The following is a 26945-nucleotide window of genomic DNA, read 5'->3' on the forward strand; positions in this document are numbered from 1 at the left end:
AGTTTTGGAAAGTAATGCACTGAATAATGGGTTTTTCTTTATATTTCTATAATATGAAATTTAGTCAGACTTTTTTTATGTCATCTGTATTTAATACCAAGATGTCCTGACGAAAAGCAATTATAGTCATATCACAGTGACTATATATATAGTGTGTCTAAAGACTTATCTAAAGAACCTATCATTAATTCAAAGATTATTGTAGAGGTATCACTAGAAACAATACAATTCTTCATTTCCTCAGGCTTCATGGTGTTCATCCATACAAATGATTCTTGATTGCCTATATAATCTAATAATTTCCCACTGCCAAGATTTTTTTTCTAAAAGACACATATAATTTAAGTGAACACTATTTCAAAATCAGCATAGTTAAACATAAGTCTACTGCATACTTTCAAAACATTTCAAAATTCCTTAACATGTAAAATATCTGACTTTTTTTACATCATAGAAGATAGAATATTGTAGAGTCCCCAAATAAGTTATCAATTTTTTTCCCTTCTCTCTCTCTTTAATTTCTATTTCACATAGATTAAAACTTAACCATCATTTTGGCAGGATGTGTGATTTCAATCTGTTAAGGTGAGCTGTGTAATAAGGAAGGTCAAAAACTGTGAACTGAATCATAAACTATGTAGCCTTCCCCAGTGGCCTACATTGTACATTGTATTTATGCTTGGTTTTTTGAACATTTTGCTTATCTGTACAAAAGCATTGTCACAATATTAAATAGTTGTAATATGCCATTTTGTCCAACAATACATGTTAAAGTAATAGAACTGCGGGTCTATATAGATTTGCTAAAAGTGTTTTCATATTGGCTAAAATGGCAACATCTTGTCATGTGAAGATACAGTTCATTTTGTGATCATTACGTTTGTGTTTGCAATTGCACCAAAATTCTTATTTTTACTGTTATTGTATACATAGCTAATCAGTAAGATCTGTAAGATAAACATGAAAATTTGTGAATTTTAGTCTCACTTTAGAATAATTTTTTGATCCACAAGATCATTTGCAAATGCTGTGAAGCTTAGAATTGGAAGTGGTCTTAAATTAATGCATCCTGATGTATCACTTTATTCAGTATACATGATATCTTAATTTTTAAAAGTATTTAATACTTAAGCAGGCATGAAAATGGAATCTATAGATCTGTATCTAAACATTATTTAAACAGTGACAAATGTGTGTACCTCTGAAGGATGAAACGATTGTGTTCCACTAGTCACCATACTTTTGAAGATGTACCATAAATGACCTTGAGAGGACAGTTCATTGTGTTTATATTTAAAAAAACAAAATACAAAAAAAGAAAGTATTTTCTTGTATTGGCCTTTCATCCTCCATTTTTGTAACCTTTTCTGAGAATGTGTGACATTCTGCTAACTAAAGAGTATGGTGTATCTTTTTGGGAAAAAAAAATGAAATATCTTTCTTGTATATCAGTCAGGATGTGAGTGAGTTAATTCTTTTGAAAGTTCCTCTTTATTATCTTTCTTTCAAAGGTGGGATTCCAACAAAGCAAATTTGATTTAATAAGTTTCTGACTGTAAAACAAATCTTACCATTATGAAACCCTGCATGGTGCTTTTACCTTATAAATAGCTTTTACGTTGTTATGCCGTAGAATAAGGTGAGTTGAGAACTAAGCGAAGCCTCTAAAATAATAAATTACTTGTTTTTGGACATTCAGAGGAATATCGATGTGCTAAATAACGTGCTTCTTGATTTCAGCCAAGTTCAGAAACTTTGCAGAAATAGATAATTTTAAAATGATAACTATATGTCGTTGTTGTTGTTGTTGTTGTTGTTGTTTTGTGTGTTGTTTGTGTGTGTATGTATTTTCTTTTTCATTTTAACCAGCCTCTTATACCTAGAAGTCCCACAAGCAGCGTTGCCACGCCTTCCAGCACCATCAGTACACCAACTAAAAGAGACAGTTCTGCTCTCCAGGATCTCTACATCCCCCCTCCTCCTGCAGAACCATATATTCCCAGGTACAGTACCAACCATCATGTTGCTGTGGGCAACTTCTATCCAGAGACTAACCTAACCGTATGTAAACTGTGAAGTAAATTCTCAGGGAACACCTTGAATATTTTCTTAGATAGGAATTCTGAACACATTCTGGAAAATTGTTGCATTGTAGAGAATGCGTTTTGGTTAATAATAATAACAATAACTAATCTGTATTAAACACTATGCATTAAATATCTCATAAACATGTCATATGATAGAAAACAATAGGAAAGTAATGTTAAATAACAATTAGGATTATTTTAATAAGGAAGGAATAAGCGAGGGTCTTTAGCTAAGAAGCCCCAGGAAATCTCAAGTTATTTTGAAGCATTTCATACATTTTTTTTTCTAAAAGAGAAAGTTACAGATAACTTTTATGCCCTCTTAAATGTATGCAGTGAGGGAACTTTTGGTGGGGGGAAATAGATGATGAGAAGGGAGAATATTGTTTCCCCTAATACTTATGTATCTACAGTTTCTACCTGATCAGTTCATTAATGTTTCTGTCAGGAAGTAGAGACAATTTGCAAGAGAATGAGTTGCCTTTAAAGTCTGTTTTCTAGATTTCTTGAGGCTATATCTCCATTTCATTTCCAGATTTCTATTTGAAATTCCTGGCGGGTGTGAAAGAATACAACTTTGTGCCATAATGCATTCTGTCCAAAAGCGTTCTGATACCCAGCCTCATGGAATACAAAAATTATGGAAAGAGGCCTGCACTAAATGGGGATAATTAGTACCAGTCACAAAGAATTTGGTTCCATTTTTAAATTAGTTGTGCAGTCATTCAAAAACAGTAGATTAAGGTCTCTTATTTTCAAGCCACACTTAATATTAAATTTCTTCAGTATATAAAAGAACTGAAATCCCTTGTGTTAATTAATTTTCATCATTCTTTAGGGCACCTAATGTTTCATTCTCTAAGATATGATGGCACTGACATTTTATGATTTAAATGCTACATGACAACATGGTGTGTCTGCAAATACTATATCGTCTGGTAATAAAACTGTAGTCCATTTTATAAACATTTTAGTTTTTAATTTTGAGAATTAAATGTAGCTGTGGGAACATGGTTTATGAGAAGATTTAACTTACTGAGCTGTCATTTCACAAATCTTTCAAGTATATAATTTATAGTCCTATGTTAAATTTATAATCAGATGTACAGATTCATTTGATATCCTAGTCAAACGCAAGTTGCATTTTAATTGTATTAAGATAGTGTCAGACTTTCTGAATATTCTTGCATGAGGAGCAATAAAAATATGTGTTTTGAATAGTGACTTTTTTGGTTTGTTTTCATTTTAATTGGAAAAACTTTTAATTTCAGTGCAAATGATTATTTAAGAGACCTTATTCCAAGGGCTACATGTACAGATAAACATCAGAAAATTATTTTTATCAAATCTCTGCAGTTTTTTCATGCTTTTTCCTTTTATCTTGAGTAGGGAGGAACTTATGATAAAGAAAATATGTCCTAGACGTAAAATATTTAAAATACGCTTCAGAAGACAAGAATAAAGTAATTGGGTTCTGTCCTCTCAGTGTGGTGGCCTTATGATTACGGCAATGTATTGAGACCAATGAAAAGTTTGAACATGCTATTTAAAAATACTTGAAAATATAAGAAGTTCAAGTATCAACATGGTGGTATTTGTTTTATCAGTATTGCTTCATATTTTTCAGGAAAATTCATAATTAGAGGTGTTATCTCACTTTAATTGATTCTTAGTCTAGTGTATAATTTAATGGAATAGTCTAACTATATTTTGAGTCAAATTATTAGTTATCCAAGTTACACAATAGTTTGATATAGCACAGTCAGAACAATGCATGCATCAGAGTCCCTTTTTACACCAGCCTGTATAAATTATCTGCATTTTCTGGTTTGACTTGAAGTTATGGCCATAAAACTGTTGCAGTTGTCATTCTTTCCATAGATACAGCCGCAGAACTTTTGTCCCATTTTCTCATTTTGATGTTTAATGTGGTTCACCTAATGTAACTCATCTGAACATTCGTTTCTTCATATAGTAAAAAATTTTGTTTATGTAGGATAGGCATTTTAGTGTTAATTTAATTGTAAATAATAAAAGCTTTCTCATCTTAAAACCAAAAAATACATAAAAATGTCAGGGCTAGCTGTCAAGTTACATAGAATTTTTTTTCATGTAATTACCATTCTTTAAACACATTTATTCCAGAAGTACCTTTTTCTCTGAAAGACACTCATGTATGTAGAGTGAGTGAAAATTCATCAGTTTTTTATTATATGTCTTGTGACTATATGCAGTTTCATTATCATAGTATATACTGCATTACATACTTAACCAAATTTCTTTTTCTATGATAAAAATCAAGAATTTGTAGGTCTTTGCACAACTCTGAAGTTTAAGCACTAATTTCTCTCATTAATTTTACTCTGAGCCATTAAATGTAAAGAAAGTCCACTAAAGGAGTGTTCTGACTTTTCACCCATTTCCTTAAATCCTTTTCAGAGTAAAAGTGTAGATTTATTACATACATAACATTAAGAAAAGTTTTCCTTCAATCTGTACAGCAGAACGAATTAATACATTGAGTTATTCAGGGACTCACAATGTAAGTACATACATACAAGCACACATACAGAGATACACACACAAATGGGCACATACTTTATATACGCAATGCATGTATTACTTCATTCTACTGCAAAAATTGTTTTTGGTGCGTACATTTCTTAACTCAGCTTTATTTGTATTTGTTTCATATATACTTGCTTCATAAATCTTCCTTGTTGGTATGAGTCCCTCCTTTCATATCATTACAGAGTAAGTAATACCAGCCCTTCCAATTTTCTGCCACAGGAATATCCATATAAATAGATCATGGTGAGTTAACTAGGGCTGAATCACCTTCTGATCTCAGCTGCATTAACATTCACATCACAGGCCTGATAGAAATGTCTGCCCATTTATAGATAGGCAAAACCTTAATCCAGTGCCACGAGTTCGTTAGGGCTATTTTCAAGCTAATTGCAGTGTCAATAAAATTCTACCTGCATTTTTTTAATATGCTTTCTTCATGTTGCCTAAGACCTAGCTATCCAGTTACAACTTAGCAATAAGCAATACTTTTATTTTTAAAAGTAGAAGAGTGAATCAGCAATGTAAATGACAATCGCAACTTCAGATGAGTTAAATACATGGGACAGCTTGCTGATTCAGTTAGTCTTGACAATAATATTATTCTACTTTTGATATATTTCAAATACTGTGAATGTAGTTCTCATTTGGAGAGACCTAATCTAGACATTTCCATATACCTACGGAAGTGTACTGTACCATAGTATGAAAGTATGAAAGTATAGTGTTCTTGCTGAAACATAACTCATATTTTTGAATTGACATTAGATTTATAAGCTCATCACCATTTTATAAGACATAGTGTAAATTAAAATTTTGTTCTTTTTATCTTTCTTGTTATAATTTACTTTATTGATTTAAGATTTCAGTCTTGGTACTTAACATAAAATTAAAGTTTTTTAGCATTCATGGCACTGTTCAGTGTAGAACTGGAAACAATTAAGAAGTAGTAGGAAATAAAATTAATGACCTTCAAGAGAAGAAAATATTGCATTTACATTCATAGCTGTGTTCTAGAAGACAGGCTTTTCTAACAAAGAGTTCATAGCTAGTCAGTGAAATATCATAAAATAAACAAGGTTCAATTTAGCCCTTCCTAATGGAGTATTTCTACCAAAATACCACTCATAAGGGACCCAATTGCCTGGACTGTGTAATACTGTATGTCAGTAACAGTTTTAGGGATCCCATAAATTATTATATTTTTCTATTTTAGAATACTATAGAAAAAAATCACCTTGCCATCATCTTAAATTCCATATTTTATCAGGTTTCTCTACTCTCTCTTCACAAGAAATGTTGCTGATGTGTGATGAAATTTTGATGTATCCATTTAGAATTAGTTCTGTGAATTTATATCTTTACTATTAAATGAGATGCATAGAGTTTAAATACTCTAAGTAATTCTTTTCAGTAAGGTTTATTTTAAATTAATAACAAGCTGTTTGAAATTCTTACAGTATCAGTTAATATCATGTTAATTTGGTTCTTAAGGCTGCAAATATTGTTACAGAGGTGGTAGTTCTTAAACACGTCTTTGTTTTTAAGCAGTGCTAATGTTACTATGAATCAATTAGTTACAGTGGCAGAAGAAAGCTATATTGTTAGCAATGTTTACCTTATACCTACTGTCTTGAGCCCTAAAAGTAATTTATGTGCCAAGATGATTTTCTTTATATGACATAGTACAGTGAAAATGGACGAGAGCACAAGTTAGAAGATCCATGACCCATGTCTAGCATTGTCCTTTATTAGCTGTGTGACCTTTAGGCAAGTCATTTAACCTCTCTGATCCTCAGCATTTATTTTCTTGCAATATAGCAATAATTAAAAACTGCCCTAGAAGCCTCAAAGAAAGTTTGGAAAGATTAGAGGACACATTGTATGGAAAGGATATGACTACTTTTTTAGACCCTCTCTGCCATTTTACCACCCTAACACTTCCCTACATTCTTCTCCTTTACATTTCCCTATTTTTAGGGATGAAAAAGGAAACCTTCCTTGTGAAGACCTCAGAGGACATATGGTTGGCAAGCCGGTGCATAAGGGATCTGAATCACCAAATTCATTTCTGGATCAGGAATATCGAAAGAGGTTTAATATTGTTGAGGAAGATACTGTCTTATATTGCTATGAATATGAAAAAGGAAGATCCAGTAGTCAAGGAAGACGAGAAAGCACCCCAACTTATGGTAAGAGTTCTTTTCTTACACTGACATAAGAACATATGTCTCATATGAGAACTTCTACTTCTTTTCATAGACTTTTGGGTTATGAAAATTACTTGATTTACTTGATAGCTTTTGAATCTTTATAATTGATCTGTGCCTGTCATGTGCTTCTAATGGAATTACATTGATGTGCTTCTAATGTGCTTCTAATGCAACAATACGAAGCATGACATTAAACAGTATTCTAAAATTTCCAAAGATAGGTAAGAGCAATAAGTGGCATCTTAGCTCTTTAATGATTTATGGAAACCCTTTTTTTTTTTTTTTTTTTTTCAACGTTTTTTATTCATTTTTTTTTTGGGACAGAGAGAGACAGAGCATGAACGGGGGAGGGGCAGAGAGAGAGGGAGACACAGAATCGGAAACAGGCTCCAGGCTCCGAGCCATCAGCCCAGAGCCTGACGCGGGGCTCGAACTCACGGACCGCGAGATCGTGACCTGGCTGAAGTCGGACGCTTAACCGACTGCGCCACCCAGGCGCCCCTATGGAAACCCTTTTGAATCACATGTAATTTTTATCATGTCAGATTTTGCCAAATTGGAATCATTCAAGGATTAATTTTTTTCGATGAATGCTTCCTACTAACATTACTTATATAATAGCTTGCTATGTGTTCTGCACCTGTGAGCACTACTATATTAAAAAGGGGTCATACACTGTCCAGGGCCTGGCCCTTCAGGAGGTGTTTTCAGAATGTGTTGTGTACTCTCTGTTGTGACTGTGGTTGCTTTAGCTCCCTACTTGTAGTGGTGGTTGGGACCTTCCAGGAGGTGTGCTCTGACTTGTTCATTGAAGTAACCCTGGAAAAAATTTTAACATGACTTATATAAAATAAACTCCTTATTCCTCAGGGATTAAAAACTCTTTAGATATACATTCTGGGGAAAATCTCACCTCAATTTTTGTTTTTTCTAAGAAGTTAGAAAATTTGAATGAAGTGGATTCTAACTAGGAAGTACACACCATATTTAAATCAGAGATGGCCTCACAGTTACAATATACCTAGCATTTTTCATCTTTGACTTCTCTTTTTCCATGCATGACCAAGAAAGCAACCTGGTCACACATGCTTTCACTTGATACATTGTATCTGAAAGATTTGCAGATAAGGCTGCCTAAAGTTAAAATAGTAAAGGTATGATCCTATTCCAAGAAAGAATGGACTTATTTGGAACTCTGTGCTCCTCATTTTCTAGTTTTCAAACTAATCAGTTTTAGTGAGGAGCATAGAGAAGGGGAAAGATAGGATCCTTGATGATTAATACAGATGAATAATGGGAGCTGAGCAGAAGGAAGGTTGTTTTAACTTTTTTTTCCACTGGCCCTCCTTACTTGCCCAGCATGGCCATATGCCTCCCTCCTGTGGTCCCAAATGATTAGTCATCATGTACCTTACTACACATGCCTTATTTCCTTACAGCTCTTTGGTAATAATTATATATGAGAAATTTTACTCAAAATGATCCTAAAAAATAGGAACCATACTTACCTTACTTTGTGTTATTCTGTGTACATGTGCTTTTTTTATCATAATAATAAGTAATGATATTTTTTAGCATAGCTCCTCAATTATACCATTCTGGTGGCAATTATTTTGAACTGTCATAATTTGAAGGTATTTGCACCGTTGCTTTCCTCCCCTATTATACTATAAACCTCTGCAGTAGAGAGCAGTGTAGAGGCCTGCCATCTTTGTTATCCCTACCCCTGCTTTATAACATAAGATCTTTATTTTTATTCATTCATACTGCATATTTATTCATTACTGCTTATTGGATAAGCAGTAATGTATATCAACTCTTTTTTTCTGTCTTAGAATTCTCTGGCTATTTTCTGCTTATTTTGAAGTATGACTAGAATGTTTAAAGGGGAAATTATAGTCACCAGATGAAGCTGATTACTGATAGCTTTATAAATAATTGGTTACTTGGTTCTTGAATGGCTATGAATTGTTAGTCTCTTCAGGCTACAATTTAAACCACCTAGTGTCATCATGTTCCACAAATCCTCTCTCCCTATAAAATAAAATACTGTTTAAATTTTAGAAAATTTAGATATCTTACAGATATTTGATATATTTTTATAAACAACTTAGGAGAAAAGAAATGTATATATGCCCAAAAGATTGATACGAAGTAAAAAAAAAAAAAAAAAGTTCTTTTACTTTTGATCCAGAATTTTTTTTAACTTTCCAACATGAAATATAATCTGAACCCTCAGTGGAGATTCTTACAGATATATATCAGTGAAGATATTCTAGCACAGCCTGTAGGTTGCTCCAGATCACTAGCGGTTTAATGTATGAAAACATTTTTAAAATCAGATTGTAAATAATAAATTCTACCTGTCACACACATGAATTTGTGTCCTTAATTTTTCCAAAGATCAATTTTTTTCTTAACTCATTCAGCTAATATTTGTTGTGTACATAAAGTCATCTAGTCACTGGGGATTCAAAGGTGAATAAAACATAAATTTTCCCTGGAAGGCATTCGTAACCTAGAGGGAAGAAACAAATAAGGAGATGTGTTAGAATCACTTTAGGAAAGTAGGAAAATGTGAGCAAAGTAATACCTATAGCCCAGGAGCTGAAAAGTGACATGCTGTTTTAAATGATGAATGGTCATCCTCTATGGTTTCTAAATGTTAGTTATCCACACCAAATACCTGGCAGCTTCTCAAACATAGGTCTGAGATCTGAGGGTTCATATAAATCTCTCAGCCCAGACCCTGATGTTTTCAGTACAAATTACTCCAAAACTTTATAAGCAATTATCAATAACTTCTTTATTTAACCTATAAAGTGGTCCCATTGCATACACTCCCAAGTGTGACAGTATTTACTTAGATTTAAAAAATAATGATAATAAAAATACATGATTCTGCTGAAGTACATTGCAAAAAAACATAGAGTACAAGAAAGTTCATATTTTATATTTTCTGGAAATGACCGTAATTTCATGTGTTAGCACTTGTATGATACCTTCAAATGTAATGAATAAGTCCTTCAGGCTTACAGTGCTCAACTTAGTTCTTAGTCGCAAATACCCTTATCTTGAAGTATGTGAGCTTAGCCACCATTCTTTCCTATTAACTCCCCAGATTACCTGTTTATTCAAGGAGGTTTAGAGTTAACGTTATAAGAGTATAGATAGGATTTTGAGAAGCAAAGAAGAAACATGATTCAGTTACTATTATGTGCTTGTGGTTAAATATGTATATACTTGTCATATTCTCTTAGTGCATTCATATTTTAAAGTTAGATATATAAGGGGCCCCTGGGTGGCTCAGGTTGGTTAAGTGTCTGACTCTTGATTTCCACTCAGGTCATGATCTCATATTTTCTGAAATTCGGGCTCCACCTTGGGCTCTGCTTGCTTGCTCGCTCTCTCTCACACACAAAGTAAATAAATAAACTTTAAAAAATAAGTAATAAAGTTAGATATATAAGACAAAAATATTTAGGGAAACTCTCTTTTTGGACAGTGACAAAGAAAAGATGTAAAGAAAAATGCCTGAAAATATCCTAATTGTGGGCTTTAAAAGACATTTTTAATGAAGGTTCTCATTTTATATCATAGACCTACTAGTTATTGCTAAGAGTGAGTTAAAAAAAAAGAACGATTATTTGCTCTAAGCTATCAGACAAGTATAATATGGATAGAAAGTGGATGGCCCTTCTGGAAATAAGTAAATAATATTTATATATGCCAGGCACTGTTCTAGACATTTAAAAGGCATTGACCCATTTAATCCTTACAATAACCCAGTGAGGTAGTTGCTAATAGAATCTTTATTTTACTGATGGGTTAAGTAACTTACCTAACTAGTAAGTGGTAGAGCCTGGATGAAGTACCCATGGATACTTGTGGACTCTGTTAGTGATACTAGCTAACTAAATGTGATGAAAGTAATTTCCTAAATTATAGAGAAATAATTTTCACAAATTGTATTATTCCTTCCAAATCCAAGCATTTGATTTCAGGCAAGCAGAAGTAGGTCTGATTTTGTATGTGCTGTTTATGCTTGTATATGCTGTTTCATATTTAGTGGCACTAAAGTAAACATGTTTTTACAAAGACATGGCCCTGACAGACCTTAGGAAAAGGTAGCTAAATTGAGGGGTAAAATTAGTAACAATATGTTATGTCCTTTTTAAATCAGAGAAAATAAAATAGGTTTTACTTTGCTAAAAAGATAGATAAGAATAATTTCTGGAAACATGGAGACAGTAGGGGAAGCAGCCTAGATAAGTGGTTACTAGCCTTGGCTGTATCATCAGCCCTACTTGGTAATGCTGTCTTTTATCTAATTACTCTAGTGTGAGCTTGGGGATGTTGGTCTCAATTTTCTCCTTGGTTAAATGAAGATGATAATACCTGCCTCATAGACTTTTTGTGAGAATTTAATGACAGTGCATTGTAAGTTGCCTAGAAAGTGCCTAGCATGTGCTAAGAAGCTTTAGTATTGTGAAGAGAATAGATGTTAAGTATTCTCACCCCACAGAAAAAAAAAGAGTAACTATGTGAAGTGATAGATGTGTTAAAATAACTTGATTGTGGTAATCATTTCAAAATTCTATGTATATCAAATCATCATGTTGTATACCTTAAATATATACTATTTTTATTTGCCAATTATACCTCAATAAAGGTGGAGAAAAAAACAAAATAACTTAAAGATCCCAACAAGTAAATAATAATATCAGACATTTGAAATTATTTGAAGAATAAGATGGGGTGAATAAACAGTTCAATTTTAAAAAGAAACTTTAATGTGAAAATTAAAAGAAGGGAAAAGAGGACAGCATTAAATCACTTTAACTGTTTGGTCTCATCTGCTCATGCTTCAAAGGCAAAGGTTCAAAATTGATGAGATCATTTGCTTGGCAACTTTTCAGAATGGTAATAATCCCCATCAGCTTTCCCTTTCACTCTTCAAGACTCTTTGCCCTTGCTATCCCATCATACCACATTCCTATGCTTAGAAATCTCCTGAAAGGTAGTCACAGTTGGCTGAGGCTCTTTGTGGCTGTGAGTGGTCATATTTTTTAATAATAGGAGGAAAACATATTTTTTACAATAACATCACATAATAGTATTGGCTTGAAGGAATCTAGACCTTTTCTGACTTACTGAGAATCCAGGACCTCACTAAAAAAAACACATGAATGAGTGCAAAGCTGTTATTTTAGAAATGCTCCTCATAAATGTTATTTGTACACATTGTGCATTGACGAAAATTAATTTCTGTAACATACCTGCACGTTTTCCATTCAAGTAGTTGGGACAAGAGAAAACTAACTACCATGTCCCTCTTATCCACATAAATAGCAAATGGCTTGAAATGACTTACAATAGCATTGTGAAGGACCTATGGGCAATAACACTATAAACTATTTTATCAGTGTGAGGAAAAGAAATTATTTGTAGGCTCCAGGGTCTTTTATCATACTTCAACATCATCTTTCTCTTTGTCATAAAACATCATTCCAACTTTTGGCCATTTCAATTATAATTAATAGCACTATTTAAAACATTTCTTGGGCGCCTGGGTGGCTCAGTCGGTTGAGTGTCTGACTCTTGATTTCAGCTCAGATCATGATCTCACGGTCCTGAAATCGAGCCCTGCATCAGGCTCTGGGCTCAGCATGGAGCCTGCTTGGGATTCTCTCTCTCCTGCTCTCTCTGCCCTTCCCCCACTCACATGCACACGCTCACACAATCTCTCTCTCTCTCTCTCTCTCTCTCTCTCTCTCTGTCTCTCTCTCTCTCTCAAAAATAAACAAATATTAAAAAATAATAATGATAAAATAAATAAAAAATTCCTTAAAGGATCATGTAATACACAATACATTCATACTTGTTTATTTCTGAATACAAGTCTGCTCTTTCCTGTGATTCTCAAATGTAAATTGTCTTTCTAATCAGATAAAAGTTCAGCTGTCATTCATCAGCTATGCTAGAAAGAAAAGAAATTGAGATTCTCACCACAGGAAATGTTTGTGTTTAAGTAAAATGTACCACTTCCAAGGTAGAACTAACCAAAGAAATAGAAATTAGTGAATCAAAAATGGAGAAATATGAGATGTATACTCTACTCATAGGAATTCTTACTCCTTTGGACTTAATATAATTCATAAAGACTGCATGTTGATCAGTTTCACAAAATAATTTTCAGTATCACGCTGATGGTGATAAAGGACCATGTAATGGATAGAAAAGTAGTTCAGCAGTATTTTGAGAGAAATAGAAAATTGTCTGTTCCTAATGTAAAAATCAGAGTAATCTGCAAGGAAAGGCACTCTTCCTTAATTTGTGTAATTTTACAAATAGAAATACCAGAGCATGAGTTTTGATGTCATATAGATCTGAATTTGGTAGTACAGATTGGCCTTTTAATAACTGATTGACCTTGAACTTGAGTCTTAGCTTCACTATGTTTTTTCTTTATCTGTAAAATGGGATAGCAACACTACCTGTGGTATTTTTATGAGGATTAAATGAGATAATGTATGTCTAGTACTTAGTACTCTTCTTGCCACGTGGAAAATGCTCAAGAAATAGTATTTAATGCCATAATATATTACTCCTGCTCATAAATAAAAGTATCCCAAAGATTGTCAAGTGCCTTTGGATCAAATTAGCACTTCTTCTTCTCCCTGTGGAGGGATTTAATAAAGGACAACAGGGCTAGAAGTATTTCCTTGGTTTGGTTCCTCTAGCTACCCAATAACTAGCCACTTAAATCCTAGCAATTAAAAGAAATATGAATATGGGGCACCTGGGTGGCTCATTTGGTTAAGCATACGACTCTTGATTTCAGCCAGGTCATGATTTCACCATTCGTGAGATCCAGCCCCGCATCAGGCTCTGCACTGACAGCATAGAGCCTGCTTGGGATTCTCTTTCTCCCTTTCTCTCTGCCTCTCCCCTGCTTGTGCGCGCTCTCTCTCTCTCTCTCTCTCTCTCTCTCTCCCTCTCTCTCTCTCTCCCTCTCTCTCTCTCTCTCTCTCTTTGTCCCGCACACCTCTCTCAAAATAAATAAAACAAACTTTTGAAAATTTTTTTCAAACTAAATATGAAAAGAGTTCGTCTGTTTCTTTTGGTTTGGTTTTGAAAAGCAGAAGGAAGAGTGTTCAAATAGGTAATAACACTAGAAACTGCCCTGATCCAAGCCTTCTTTTAAGTTCCATTATGGAAACCACTAGCTCATACTCTGGGCAGAAGAGCCTGAATATAACCTTACAGCATCAGAATTCTGAAAACAGTTCTGACCCCATACCTTTTTTAAAATTTAAGATTAATTGCTAGGGGAAAAAAGGAGAGCAAAAATAATGTATAAAATAGTTGGAGACTCTTTAAAAAAATGAAACCAGGCAAGAAAAAAAAAAAGCCTGAACAAATTAAATCACTAGGTAATGGATAAAATAGTAAGATTAAGAAAAAGGAACTCTTAACCAAGTTCGAGAGTATCAATATGTGGATAAAATGGAAAGATTAACAAACCAAGTTCACAAAGCCGATGCAACAACTATCAGAGGAAAAAACTAACTCTTCAAATGAATTAATTGACAAAAAGATATGAAGGTGAAATAGTGCTTCCCTTAAAGACAAAATGGGAAGCCAAGAATAGGAACCATCTAACTCAGTGATTTTCAGTTGGGTCAGTATTGCCCTCCAGGGGACATTTGGTAATTTGGGGGGGGGGTCATTTGTAGTTGTCATAATTGGGTGTGGAAATGCTACTGGCATCTAGTGGGTAGAGGCCCAGGATGCTAGTTCACATCCTACAAAGAGCAGGACAGCTCTCAACAATAAAGAATGATCCAGTCCACAATGTCAACAGTGATGCTCTTAAGAAACTCTTAGCAAAAAAATAAAATAAAATAAAAAGAAACCCTTAGCTATTTTAAGAATCAACTGTAGACAGATTTAATACAGAAGCAAGTATATAAGACTAGAAAATCAAAGAGCCCTTGTATGACACAGGGCCAATTGTCTTTTTTTTTTTAATTCAAAAAATCAATGAAATTATTGCCCTGGAAAGATAGACCTACATTTATTCACAATTAGCATATTCTCTGAGCAGAAGTTGTATAATGTTGTGAGTGTCTGGGATGACCTACCCTGCTGTACCATAGAATACCTAATCATGACATTCCCTGGAGCAGGAGGAGTCCCATTGTCCCTAGTTGAAATCGGAATGCATTTTCCCCTATGGAAAAAAAATTTAATAAATGGCAGCAAGGTAAAATTAAATAGAGTGGTTAGTGTTAGCTTTCACATCACAGTGTGGCTTAAGGATCCATCATTTTCCCAAATATGTTCTTTACATCTCTAGTTCTGAAAGAGGATGTTTGTAAAAGAAAGAGGTTATCTGGTTAAATATAATTGAGAAACTCTGAATATTTTATCCCTTTCTTGGCAACTAATAAGTCCACATTAGCATACTAAAGGCTTTGAAGGTCTTCTTGAATTTGGATTAGCTTATTGTTTCCCAAATGTATTTGTACATTGAATCTTTTTTGGTTTGGGTCACAAAATACTCATTAACCTCCCAATGAACTAATGTTTGATAGAGTATATTTTGGAAAATGCTGGAATAGACTTTTATAGCTCCTCTTAAAGACCCATATACTGGGGAACCTGGGTGGCTCAGGCAGTTAGGCGTCTCATGTTATGTTAGGCTCAGGTCATGATCTCCCAGTTTGTGGGTTCAAGCCCGGCATCGGGCTCTGTGCTGACAGCTCAGAGCCTGGAGCCTGCTTCAGGTTCTGTGTCTCCCTTTCTCTCTGCTCCTCCTCCACTTGTGTTCTGTCTCTCATTCTCTCTTTCTCTCTCTCAAAAATAAACATTAAAAAAAATTTTTAAGGGGCGCATAGGTGGCTCAGTTGGTTAAGCGTCTGACTTCGGCTCAGGTCATGATCTCACAGTTCATGAGTTCAAGTCCCATATCAGGCTCTGTGCTGACAGCTCAGAGCCTGGAGCCTGCTTCCGATTCTGTGTCTCCCTCTCTCTGTCCCCCTCCCCCGTTCGTGCTCTGTCTCTCTCTGTCTCTCAAAAATAAATAAACATTGAAAAACATTTAAAAAAAAATTTAAGACCCATACACCAATGATAAAAATCTCTTTGTGTTTTAAGTTCCAAACAGCTGACTTAATAGATAAGCATTTGGAAAAGCCTCTGTTCTTCAGTTGAAGCCTACCCCAGCAGACAAATTGTTGAATGCCATCTTCATTTTTATCTTCCAGAAAAGCCATTTTCTAGAGTAAATCTTATTTTTGATAAAAGTCCGAACTCAAGTAATAAATACTAACTGAAAAGATCAGTGCATGGTGTTCTATACTCCAGGCTCCTTGTAGAATTACTGGTATCACTGCAAAACAATTTACCAAAAATCATAGAGGAAATAGGTCCTCGGGGGTGGGGGGTGGGGGTAGAAAATGTCAACTGTTACATTGAATCTTCTTAAAAAAGAGATAACTAACAATTGTACATTGATCACCTTAATGACTAGAGACATTAGAGCAAATAATTAAGACAATATACAACCACTTATAAGTATACATATGGTAACATAGCATTGTTTTATAAGTCTCTAAGCTTATAAGTCGACACACCTTTTCACAGCAATGTATTTTCCATCTTCGTTTAAGGCAATGGACAGCAAATACAAAGTTACATCCACAGTTTATGTCCTTATCCTCCATTAGCTCTTCACATAGCTTTTAAGAATTTTTTTACAAGACTTACAAACTGGCAGAGAGGACACTTAAACAAAAGCAGTAATCATACATCTCATTAAATTATTTTTGAAGAAAAATGAATCGGATTTTTGTGTAATGAAATGTTCTTGAATTCATCACCAAGGCAATCTCATGTAGTGAAGAGAACACTGATCGGAAGTTAAAAGTATACTCAGTCGGTTAAGCGTCCGACTTCGGCTCAGGTCATGATCTCAGAGCCCCACATCAGGCTCTCTGCGCTGACAGCTCAGAGCCTGGAGCCTGCTTTGGATTCTGTATCTCCCTCTCTCTCTGCACCTCCCCTGCTCACATTCTCTCTCTCTCTCTCTCTCTCTCTCTCTCTCTCTCTCTCAAAAAGAATAAATATTAAAAAAAAAATTTAAGTATATTCATGGGCTGACTCTAATACAGACTACCAGTGAAATCTTGAGTAATTAACTTCGGTGTGTCTTATGATTTTCATTTTTCCCGTTCTTGCTAGTTTCACTGAGTAATATAATCCCAAAGAGAAATATCTTTGAAAGGAATTATAAAGTTATTACAAGATGTCATTCTGGTTTATTTCAAAAGAGAGTCTTCATGTGACGAGTCTTAATCATTGTCTTTTTTACTCTTCATGAAAAAAGTTGACTCTTTTCCATATGTTGATAAAGATTTTCAAGATACTGCTTTACTAAGATTTTTTTTAAGTAGAGTGACTAATATTACACTGTATGTTAACTAACTGGAATTTAAATAGAAACTTGAAACTACAAAAATAAAATAAATGGAATAGTTTTTAATTTGTAGTTGTTTAACTTCAAAATGAATTGTTTTAAACCAAATAATATTTACATACTCATGTCATCTTTCTTATCCACTACTATATTAATTCTGAGCACAGCACAGAGCAAGAAGAGTTTAGCATAGCTCATTTTTTTTACCCACCAGAGGCTTCAGAGGAGGATGCAGAATTCTTTTGCCACTTAAACTATATTTAAACCATCTGAATCCTTCCTAGTCTTCACATACCCTTCTATTGTAGAAGAATTGATTCTATGCACAGTGGCAAACATTTCAACTTAGTACAACCTATCTTTCCAAACTCCAATGTGTATTCCACATGTGCTTTCTTGGTAGAATATTTACAAAAGGTGATTTGGTTCAAAATATAATTAGCCTTGGAATCAAGTGTTAAAAGTTCCATATAATTTTTGAAACACTTCACAATTTTCTCCTTCAATAGTTTTTATGTTAATCCCCATTTAAAGCCTAGATCACTTTTAGAAAGCAATAGGAAAATTTACAAATAAGATGTAGCTTATTCTTTGAAATGAGATTTTAATTGTTTTTGTCCTCCATTAATGAAACTGAAAAGGCTTGAAGTTAATAATTGGGTTTTATTTGATTTAGATTGTTAGAAGGCTTTAAAGCCAATACTTAAATCATCACATTGCAATGTTTACAATCCAACTTTTTCTCAAGCTCTTTTATCCAAAAATGAAACTTAAAACATATGGCCCTAAAGATCAAAGTGCCTGTTTTTACTTATTTTATTAGATCCAGATATATTGCCTTTATTCTTAAAAAAAATTACTGACTTTCCATTCAATTCCTTTTATTCCTCTTTAAATGTGTGATTGTCTACCTTAAATTACCTCGGGATGTTTTCATAGAAATGCAGTCAACCATCTGAAAGTAATTTTTCTGTCTGGTATGTAGGGAGTTTGATGGGTGTATGTGGCATGCTTGTAGCTTAACATTCCTTACTACTCTCATTCTCATCAAAATATTGGCTAAAATAGTCAAAACAGATGTGTTTATGTGTGTATGTATGTATATATATTTTTTCTCCTTAGACTCTAGAGAAAACTTTTTTTGTGAGTGTTAAAGGGTATGTCAGACTTAAGGAGAAATTTCTGTTTAGTCTTTTCTTAAACTCTTTGGTAACTGTTAGAGAGAAGATTGCTTCTAAGGTGCTATTTATCACCCTGAAATTTAATGATTGTAGCATGTTTGAAGAGATAATTTAAAAGATGGGGGGATAAATACAATTGAAAAAGGCAGCAATTCAATAGTATTTCAACAGACAAGATGGGCAGCCTAAAATGGGAATGCTTCTACATATCCAGAGGCAGGACTTCTCTAGTTCTGACGTGATTACCAAACAGCTCTCTAAGGTTTAATATGTTAAAAATGAAGGAGGTTGGTCAGGTTGACATCCCTGGTTAGAAGGAAGCAAGGGAGGGAGGAAGGGAAAAGGAAGGAAAAATGATGGAGGGGAATGGAAAGTTGACAAAGAGAGAAGAGAAGGGAACTATGAAAATAAAAATTGATGATACAGCTCCCACCCTTTTCAGTCCAGTGTGTGCGGAATGTCCCATTTCCCTTTTAACAAGTTATCAGTCAGTAAATATTGAACAGTTACTATGTTTAAGGCACTGTCCTATGGGCTGCAGATACCACAGTAAACAACAGAGAAATTTTCCTTATGAAATTTACATTCTAGAATAGGGGCAGAATTCAAGCAACTGATTTAATAAATACTTATTGGACTATAAATGGCATGCTATGAAGAAAAACTACAACAGAAAATGAGAACAAATACAAAGAAACCCAACCAATAGTAAAGTCAAGGAGAGTATCCCTGAAGAAATAACATTTTTGCTTAGCTCTGAAGGGTGTGGGTGTGAATTTTTAGCAAGAGGAAAGGAACACCAGAGGAGGACAGAGTCCTGGGTGCCATATGAAGATAATTTTACAAAGAAGGGAGTAGTCCTCTGTGTTAAACCTAAGATAGATCAGAAAAGTCAAGGGTCCTAAGAATTGTCTACTGGATTTTGCAACATGAAGGTGCTAGTGACCTTGACAAAATAGCAGTTTTGGTATAGTTTGGGGGGCAAGAGCCTAATCAGAGTAAATTCAAGAAAGACAGAGGAGGAAATTCCACATAAAAGTGAGATCCTACACTATTTGTCTTTCTGTGTCTGGCTTATTTCACTTAGCATAATGTCCTTTGGATTCATTCATGTTATCACAGATTGAAGATTTCCATCTTTTGTATGGCTGAATGATACCCTGTTGAATACATATACCACATTTTCTGTATCCATTCATCCATTAATGGACACTTAGATTGTTTCCATATCTTAGCTATTATGAATAATGCTACAATGAATATGGGAGTTGATATATTTCTTCAAGATACTAATTTCATTTCCTTTGAATATATTCCCAGAAGTAGGGTTGCTGGATCACAAGATAGTTCTGTGTTTTTTTTTGAGGAACCTCAATACTGTTTTCCATTTTAAAGTTGAAATTTGAGAGTAGTCCTCACGTGTTCTCACCACACATATACTACACATATAAATGGTAACCATGTGAGGTGAAGAATGTGTTACCTAGATTTTGGTCATCATTTCATATCATATATGTATATTATATAATCACGTTGCACACCTTAAAAATCATTTTGTATGTATGGCCTTAATATATAACATTTTTATTTGTCAGTCATACCTTAATAAAGCTACGGAAGAAAGAAGGAGAGGAATTAGAGACTGAAAATATAAACAAGGCTTTTAGGAGTTTTTTTTCTGTAAAGGGGAACAGAGAAATGAGGTGGTAGAGTGGTAGTTTGTGGGTGAAGAGAGGTGGCATTTTGGTTTTTCAAAATTGGAGAATTACAGCATGTTTCTTTGCTAATTGGAATCATTGGGTAGAAAGGGAAAAATTGATGCTGCAGGAGAAAGAAACGAACATTGTTCAAGAGATACCTTTGAGTAAATAAGAGAGACTAGGATCCAGTGAACAGTTCAGTAATTTGGAATACCCATAATGTCTAGTATCCTTCCATTCAAGCATTCAAAATACCTGCTCTGGGTCAAAGTAATTGCCAGGAGCACTTATAACAAAGATACCTAAGACCTAGTTTCTGCAAAAAAAGTAGAAAAACCTCTAACAGACAGATATATATAATACAGTTTAATAATATATAATAATACAAATATACCAAAAGCACTAGGAAGGAGCCCAGGACAGTGGGCAGTTAGCTCTGCCAAAGGGCATTGTGGCATTTGCAACAGCACCAAATATGCTTTATTATCTAAGGAAGAAGTTAGTTTATTTTCAAGCAATTCTGTACAGTAGTATTAAAACATAGCAATTCCATTTTAAAACAAGTACTTTAGATCATTATAAAGTACTTCATCCTTGTCAGTGTTCTTAAAATTATATTTAGTGTTCTATTTGTGTTTAATTACAGCTAAATATAGTTAATAATAAAAAAGACTACTTACCTTTAATTTCAGAATAAAATTCAAACAAAATCCAAAAATAATGACTTTTCAACTCTACTACATTTATTAGAATACAGATACACAGTGCACAATTCTCACCTGTCTGTAAATCCAAGTTAAAAAGGTCCAGATGTGCAATAGATATGAAAGCCAAGTAACAAAGTAGTTTAACTGTGTGACACTAGCACAGAGATATCACAAGGCTTATGATAGGGTATCAAATGTACTCTACAGTTAATAAATGTTTTATGCTTAGAGGAGTAAAAAAATTATGAGGAAGTGGTCAGCAAAATTCTTAGATGGGCTCTTTTTTTTTACTATGTTCTTGGCTATAATTATTAATTTTCATCATTAATTAGTAAATGTAAGTGTCATTACCTAAAGAGATGTCTTAAAATTTTTCAGATTATTTTTAGAGATATTATTAATTTATGTACAGTTACATAAAGAATGAGTCAAATGTGTTTAATAAGCCTTTACAAACCATACAAACCTAAAAATACTTTGCATATATTAATAATAGTGTACATTTGATTTAAATCTAACAATGATGTTTATAGTACTCTTTTATTTTTAGCCAGTAGTACTACAGCAACAAGCCGTAAAGTTCTTTTTCCATTTGAACTTTGCTGTCTTGTGAAATTAAAATACTGCTATACATGCAGTAGCAAACATTTCTAAGCTGCACTCAAAGATCTCTGTATTTGGAATTAGAAATAATTTAAGCTATTGTCTCTTTTTCAATTTGCCAAGGACTGATGTTTATGTAAGAATGTTACTTCATTCTCTTATTAAGTCTGTTTCAATACTGCAGCACAATAAAAAAAATTATAAAAGGAGCAATAGTTATAAGAATATGATTTCTTAATTATTAACTAATACTTCTAAAAAATGGTTATTTTTACTTGCATTGCTAAATTCATAGCTTTATAATCAGTAAAAGCAAAAGCCTGATGTCTTACAAAAGTACATTTTAATTAAAATTTTGATGTTTTTTATTTAATTCAATACCTTTTTCTCAATTTTATGTTAGCAATATATAGTATACTTCTATTTAAAAATCACCAAAAAGTGTTTAATCTTCTGCAAAATTTCTCCTGTGGTTAATAATAGAACCAGACATATCAAAGGTTTAATTACATACCTCAATGACTTAGCGTATTGAGAATCTCAGAAGATGACCCAAAATACAACAAATACAATTATGTATTTCATATTCTGTGTGTGAAGTATGTTTCTTCTTGTTTTTGTACATATATATTTGACTTTAAACAACCAATCAATTCTTTGAAAAGTATCAAACTACTTTCAAATAAGATATAGAGCACATAAAACAACTGCTTATTTATTGCATTATTCACATTCTGAAAGATTTTCTTGGTGACATGTAGAAACAGTGTTAGACCTGTTAATTGCTTCAGTTTCAGTGCACATGATGAAATTGAGTTTATTTTAAAAACCAAATTCTGAAGAAATAAGTTGTAGTTTTGAAAACACAGAATTCAGAACATTGAAAATCTGGATAACTGAATATGCCAAGCAGTTGAATAGACATGACAAAGGAGACCTTTCCTAAAACCTTTACACCACGCTGGAAGGACAGAATATATTGACCTGCATCAGCTCTCCCTAAGCTACTCCATGAGAATTTTGGAATCTTAGATGACTGTCTATAAATTCATTTGCATACTTTGAAAAGAAGCCATTAAATAAACACTACATTTTTTTGGCTCATTTATAATTTTATCATATCTAGTTCATTTTCAGATTTTCCAGGAGCTTAGCAAAATATACTACGTAAACTCTATCATTCATTGTACATAATATAAATCCATAAAGTTACATTTTCTGTAGGAACAGAATTAGAAGTCTCCTAATGGAATTTTTTTAAGTACATAGACTGATCATAGTAATTGATCAAGAAATTTAGGTGGGCAAGGAGGGAAATGAAGAGGATATACAGTGACCCAGAGGTGTCGCAAGGTGAGAAGATCAGTAGACTAAGGGGGAGGATATTTGGACTTGGAGTGCTGTAGGGATGCACTAGAAATACAGAAGGTGGTAGTGAAAAGTGGGATACTTGAAGGGATTACAGCCTTGGGAGAGGACAGGATTAAGCATATGACTACAGGAAAGGGAGAAGGAGAGAACCTCGAGAAACTCAGTGACCAGAGTATTGGAGGGTGAATATTGAAGTCCCCAAGAATCATGGCACAAGTTTCAACCCTGGTACTACATACTTCCCAACTGTGTGTCCTTGGACCAGTTACATAACCTGTCTCAATTTCTTCATCTGGTAAAATGAGGGTAAGGATAATATATTTCTCATAAGTATGAGGATTAAACAATTTAATACTTATAAAAGCACCTTAGTATTGATATATGACTTAGTACTGTTGTCATAATCATCAAAATCATTGTTATGATCCAGTCCTGTGTGTGTCTTTGCTTTTCATTTAAAGTGTATTTAGCAATTATTTTATGCCAGGCATTGTGCTCGGTATCCTTTTTAAAGTTTTGTATGATTTTCTTTGGCCCTTTTGTGCTTCAGGAATTTCAAGTTGGTCAAAAATAATACACTGAAGCCTCACCAAAAAGTTATCCTTGAAGTCTGTGCCATGAGTTCTGCTTGCTTAAAGTAAAATGCTGTTTAGTAAGAATATAGACCTAGAGGGGAAGCAGAATAGGCCAAAGCAGTGATTACTTGGATCTGGAAACTAGACTTGTTCACAATAGCAAAAGAGATGCTTGGGGAGAGAGCCAGCTATAGGTCATAAAAGGGAATCTAACCATATTGCTGAAGCATGGTGGTATATCCAGAATGTATTGTGACAGGAGTTGGGGGGCAGACAAGATGGGAAGTTAGCATTGTAGTGTTTCAACATGAAACAGTGGATTAATGTCCTTGCAGGCAGGTTAAACGCAAGGGGCTAGTATCTTGGAGATTGGCTATCAAGATGTAGGCACTTGGGCATTGGAGAACAAGACAGAAGATGAAGTAAAATCTCTAAAATAATGATACTCTTTGTAAAGGACCATGCACTTAAAGTCAAGGGCTCCTAAGAAAGTAAACCTAGGCTATTCTTAATTATTTATAAAAGAATGCCTTAAGATTGCATTATCATCTGGCCAATTACTACAGGCAGTTTCACCTTCTGGCTCAAAACACACATTTTTCATCTACACAAATGCCAACCATAACGTTGCATATGGGTGAGTGTGTTTTGCAGACTGTAGCTAAAAATCAGTGTTAAGTTTGAGCGGACATGGGGAAGAAAAACAATGTGATGTGAATTTTGTTCTCTGTGTTTAGGCAAGCTACGACCTATATCTATGCCAGTGGAATATAATTGGGTGGGGGACTATGAAGATCCAAATAAGATGAAGAGAGATAGTAGAAGAGGTAAGTGTTCTAGAATTTCAGTGTAGGCTGGGTTGTTGGAACAAAAAGCAAATTTAAATGTTCTTTAAATAGGATGTTATGGCTTCAGTGGAAAACTTCATTCTGTCATTGACTTTATGATACACCCAAACCAACTCAGACCAGCATTTGACTATCTTGATATGGTATTAAATAGATATCTTCTCTGAATGTCTCTTAAGGGATTCAGGGTAGATAAGAACACTGTTAAAAAATAAATATCTGATTGTTATTTGAAAGTTACTATTTGGAAAACAAGGTCAGAAGTGTGAAACTGCATAAAAGAGTTAAGTTCAGTGAATAGGAAGAGATTGTAATCAGTCCCCATTGGTCCGCAATGCAAACTCATTACTTTTGTATTAGTAAAATCTTAAAATGAGCATTGACATACATGAGTAAAGCTAATGGAAACTGGGCCAGTGACTCTAATGAAAACCATATAGAAATAGAAAAAAAATGCTTTGCTTTTTTTTCTCTTCTGTTTGCTGTTCAGGGTTATCTTCTTACTTGGGGGTGGGCTACACTTGAAGTATCTACCAAAAGTAAGTTTTTATGTTCATTTGTCCTGCTATTGAGGTGAGCCGTAAAGAGAGCCACTGAAAGTCTCACTACTAAGTGGGATTTGACCAACTGTGGATATGGTAGGCTACTTCTGCTTTCAAAAATAGAGAGTCATAAAGTTGTAGATAAAAAATAAAACAAAACAAAAAAGTATTCATAGAACCTCAGCTCACTAAGCTTCCTTCATAAATATTGAACCCATTTGCCTGTTATTTCTAGCCACTGTACAGAATTTGCCATACAGGGATAACCAAGCACGAATATTTGCTTTATTAGTCTATTCAACACTGGTTTCACGGAGTGAGCGTTTCAGAAATGTTAGTGAATACAGGAACATTGACAGATTCCTTTACATCTATGTATTCATTCCATTTTCCAAACTTTAGTTTCTAACTTCATTTGTTTTATAGAATTAATCAAGAAAAAATAAAAAGAGAAACGCTTATCATACGCCATTTCTGAGTCACTGTTTTGGGAGTTCATATGATAGTGCTATCTTGGGGGGAAAATAAAATGCCTTATGAAGTTCTAAGTGCTGGCTATCAGTGTAAGCATAGATCTTATGAACTGAGTTTCCTGATTCAGAATGTGGGCCTTAAGTTGTCCAAAAATGCTACCTAGTCAGTTAGAAGTCAGTGTTTGTCATCAATTTTAGCAGAATCCCACTGGGGGAACTTGTTAAAAATTGTATGAGCCACACACCCAGAACTACTGATTCAAGCTTCAGTGATTCTCATATAGTTGGTCCAGAGATAAAATCTGGAGAAATAATCTATAGGCTATTTCTGATTGCCCTATGATCCCAAATAATTAAGGTTCTCTATATTCTCACTACGTAGGTATTTTATAAATAATCCAGTTACATTTCTGAAATGACATCTAATAGCACAATTAGGAGAGAATGGTAAATTTGGAATATTTGCATATTTATATTGGTGTATTTATCTGTTTTTATATAGAAAACTCTCTACTCCGATATATGAGCAATGAAAAAATTGCTCAAGAAGAATACATGTTTCAGAGAAACAGCAAGAAGGACACAGGGAAGAAGTCTAAAAAGAAGAGTGATAAGAGTAATAGCCCGACTCACTATTCACTGCTACCTAGTTTGCAAATGGATGCACTGAGACAGGACATCATGGGCACGCCTGTGCCAGAGACCACACTATACCACGTAAGTAAAATTTCAAAGACGCTGTGCTACAGCTTTTATTGGGAGCCTGGCAAATGACTCTTTGGGGGTAAATTCCAGATATTGTGTCTTTATCTCATTGCCAGATTTCCACAAAAGATCCTAAGTTTAGAAAATTTTTAAAAAACCTTGATGGCTTGATTTGTTCTTTAGTTCATCTGTTCGGTGAGTTCATATGTTGTACCAGGTTCAATTTTTTAATATAATCATAGGCTCAAAGTGAAGGAGAATTATAATTAATTAGTTGATTAATCACCTAAAATAATAAATAGTAAATGGATGGCTATCAAGTTCAAATTAAAGATAGGATTTTTAATATATTCATGATTTCTGGGGCGCCTGGGTGGCTCAGTCGGTTAAGTGTCCGACTTCGGCTCAGGTCACGATCTCGCGGTCCATGAGTTCGAGCCCCGCGTCGGGCTCTGGGCTGATGGCTCAGAGCCTGGAGCCTGCTTCCGATTCTGTGTCTCCCTCTCTCTCTGCCCCTCCCCCGTTCATGCTCTGTCTCTCTCTGTCTCAAAAATAAATAAAAAACATTAAAAAATAAAAAAAATAATTAAAAAAATATATATATATATTCATGATTTAATTTAAAAATGAGCATCACGGGATGCCTGGGTGGCTCAGTCGGTTAAAGCATCGACTTCAGCTCAGGTCATGATCTTGCATTTCGTGGGTTCGTGCCCCACATCGGGTTCTGTGCTGACAGCTCAGAGCCTGGAGCCTGCTTCCGATTCTGTGTCTCCCTCTCTCTCTCTGCCCCTCCCCTGCTTGTGCTCTGTCTCTCTCTGTCCCTCAAAAATAAATAAATGTTAAAAAAAAATTTTTTAATGAGCATCTCTTGGGGCACCTGGGTGGC

At 34.2% G+C, this 26945-nt stretch overlaps 1 protein-coding gene across 6 annotated transcripts in view; it reads left to right on the forward strand.

Moving 5' to 3' along the window:
• The window catches only part of CNKSR2 (connector enhancer of kinase suppressor of Ras 2), a 299979-nt gene that overhangs the window by 180560 nt on the left and 92474 nt on the right, over nt 1-26945 (forward strand). For 4 of the 6 annotated variants that reach the window (XM_058713719.1, XM_058713722.1, XM_058713720.1 and 1 more), the window contains 4 exons: nt 1870-2003; nt 6636-6847; nt 24226-24315; nt 25854-26068. In XM_058713719.1, coding sequence (XP_058569702.1) covers nt 1870-2003; nt 6636-6847; nt 24226-24315; nt 25854-26068 — 651 coding nt within the window. The remainder of the gene's footprint in view (nt 1-1869; nt 2004-6635; nt 6848-24225; nt 24316-25853; nt 26069-26945) is intronic. The other 2 variants (XM_058713721.1, XM_058713723.1) reach the window with 1 other exon arrangement.

This window comes from Neofelis nebulosa, chromosome X (assembly GCF_028018385.1).
Source record: "Neofelis nebulosa isolate mNeoNeb1 chromosome X, mNeoNeb1.pri, whole genome shotgun sequence".
NCBI classification, from domain to species: Eukaryota; Metazoa; Chordata; class Mammalia; order Carnivora; family Felidae; genus Neofelis; species Neofelis nebulosa.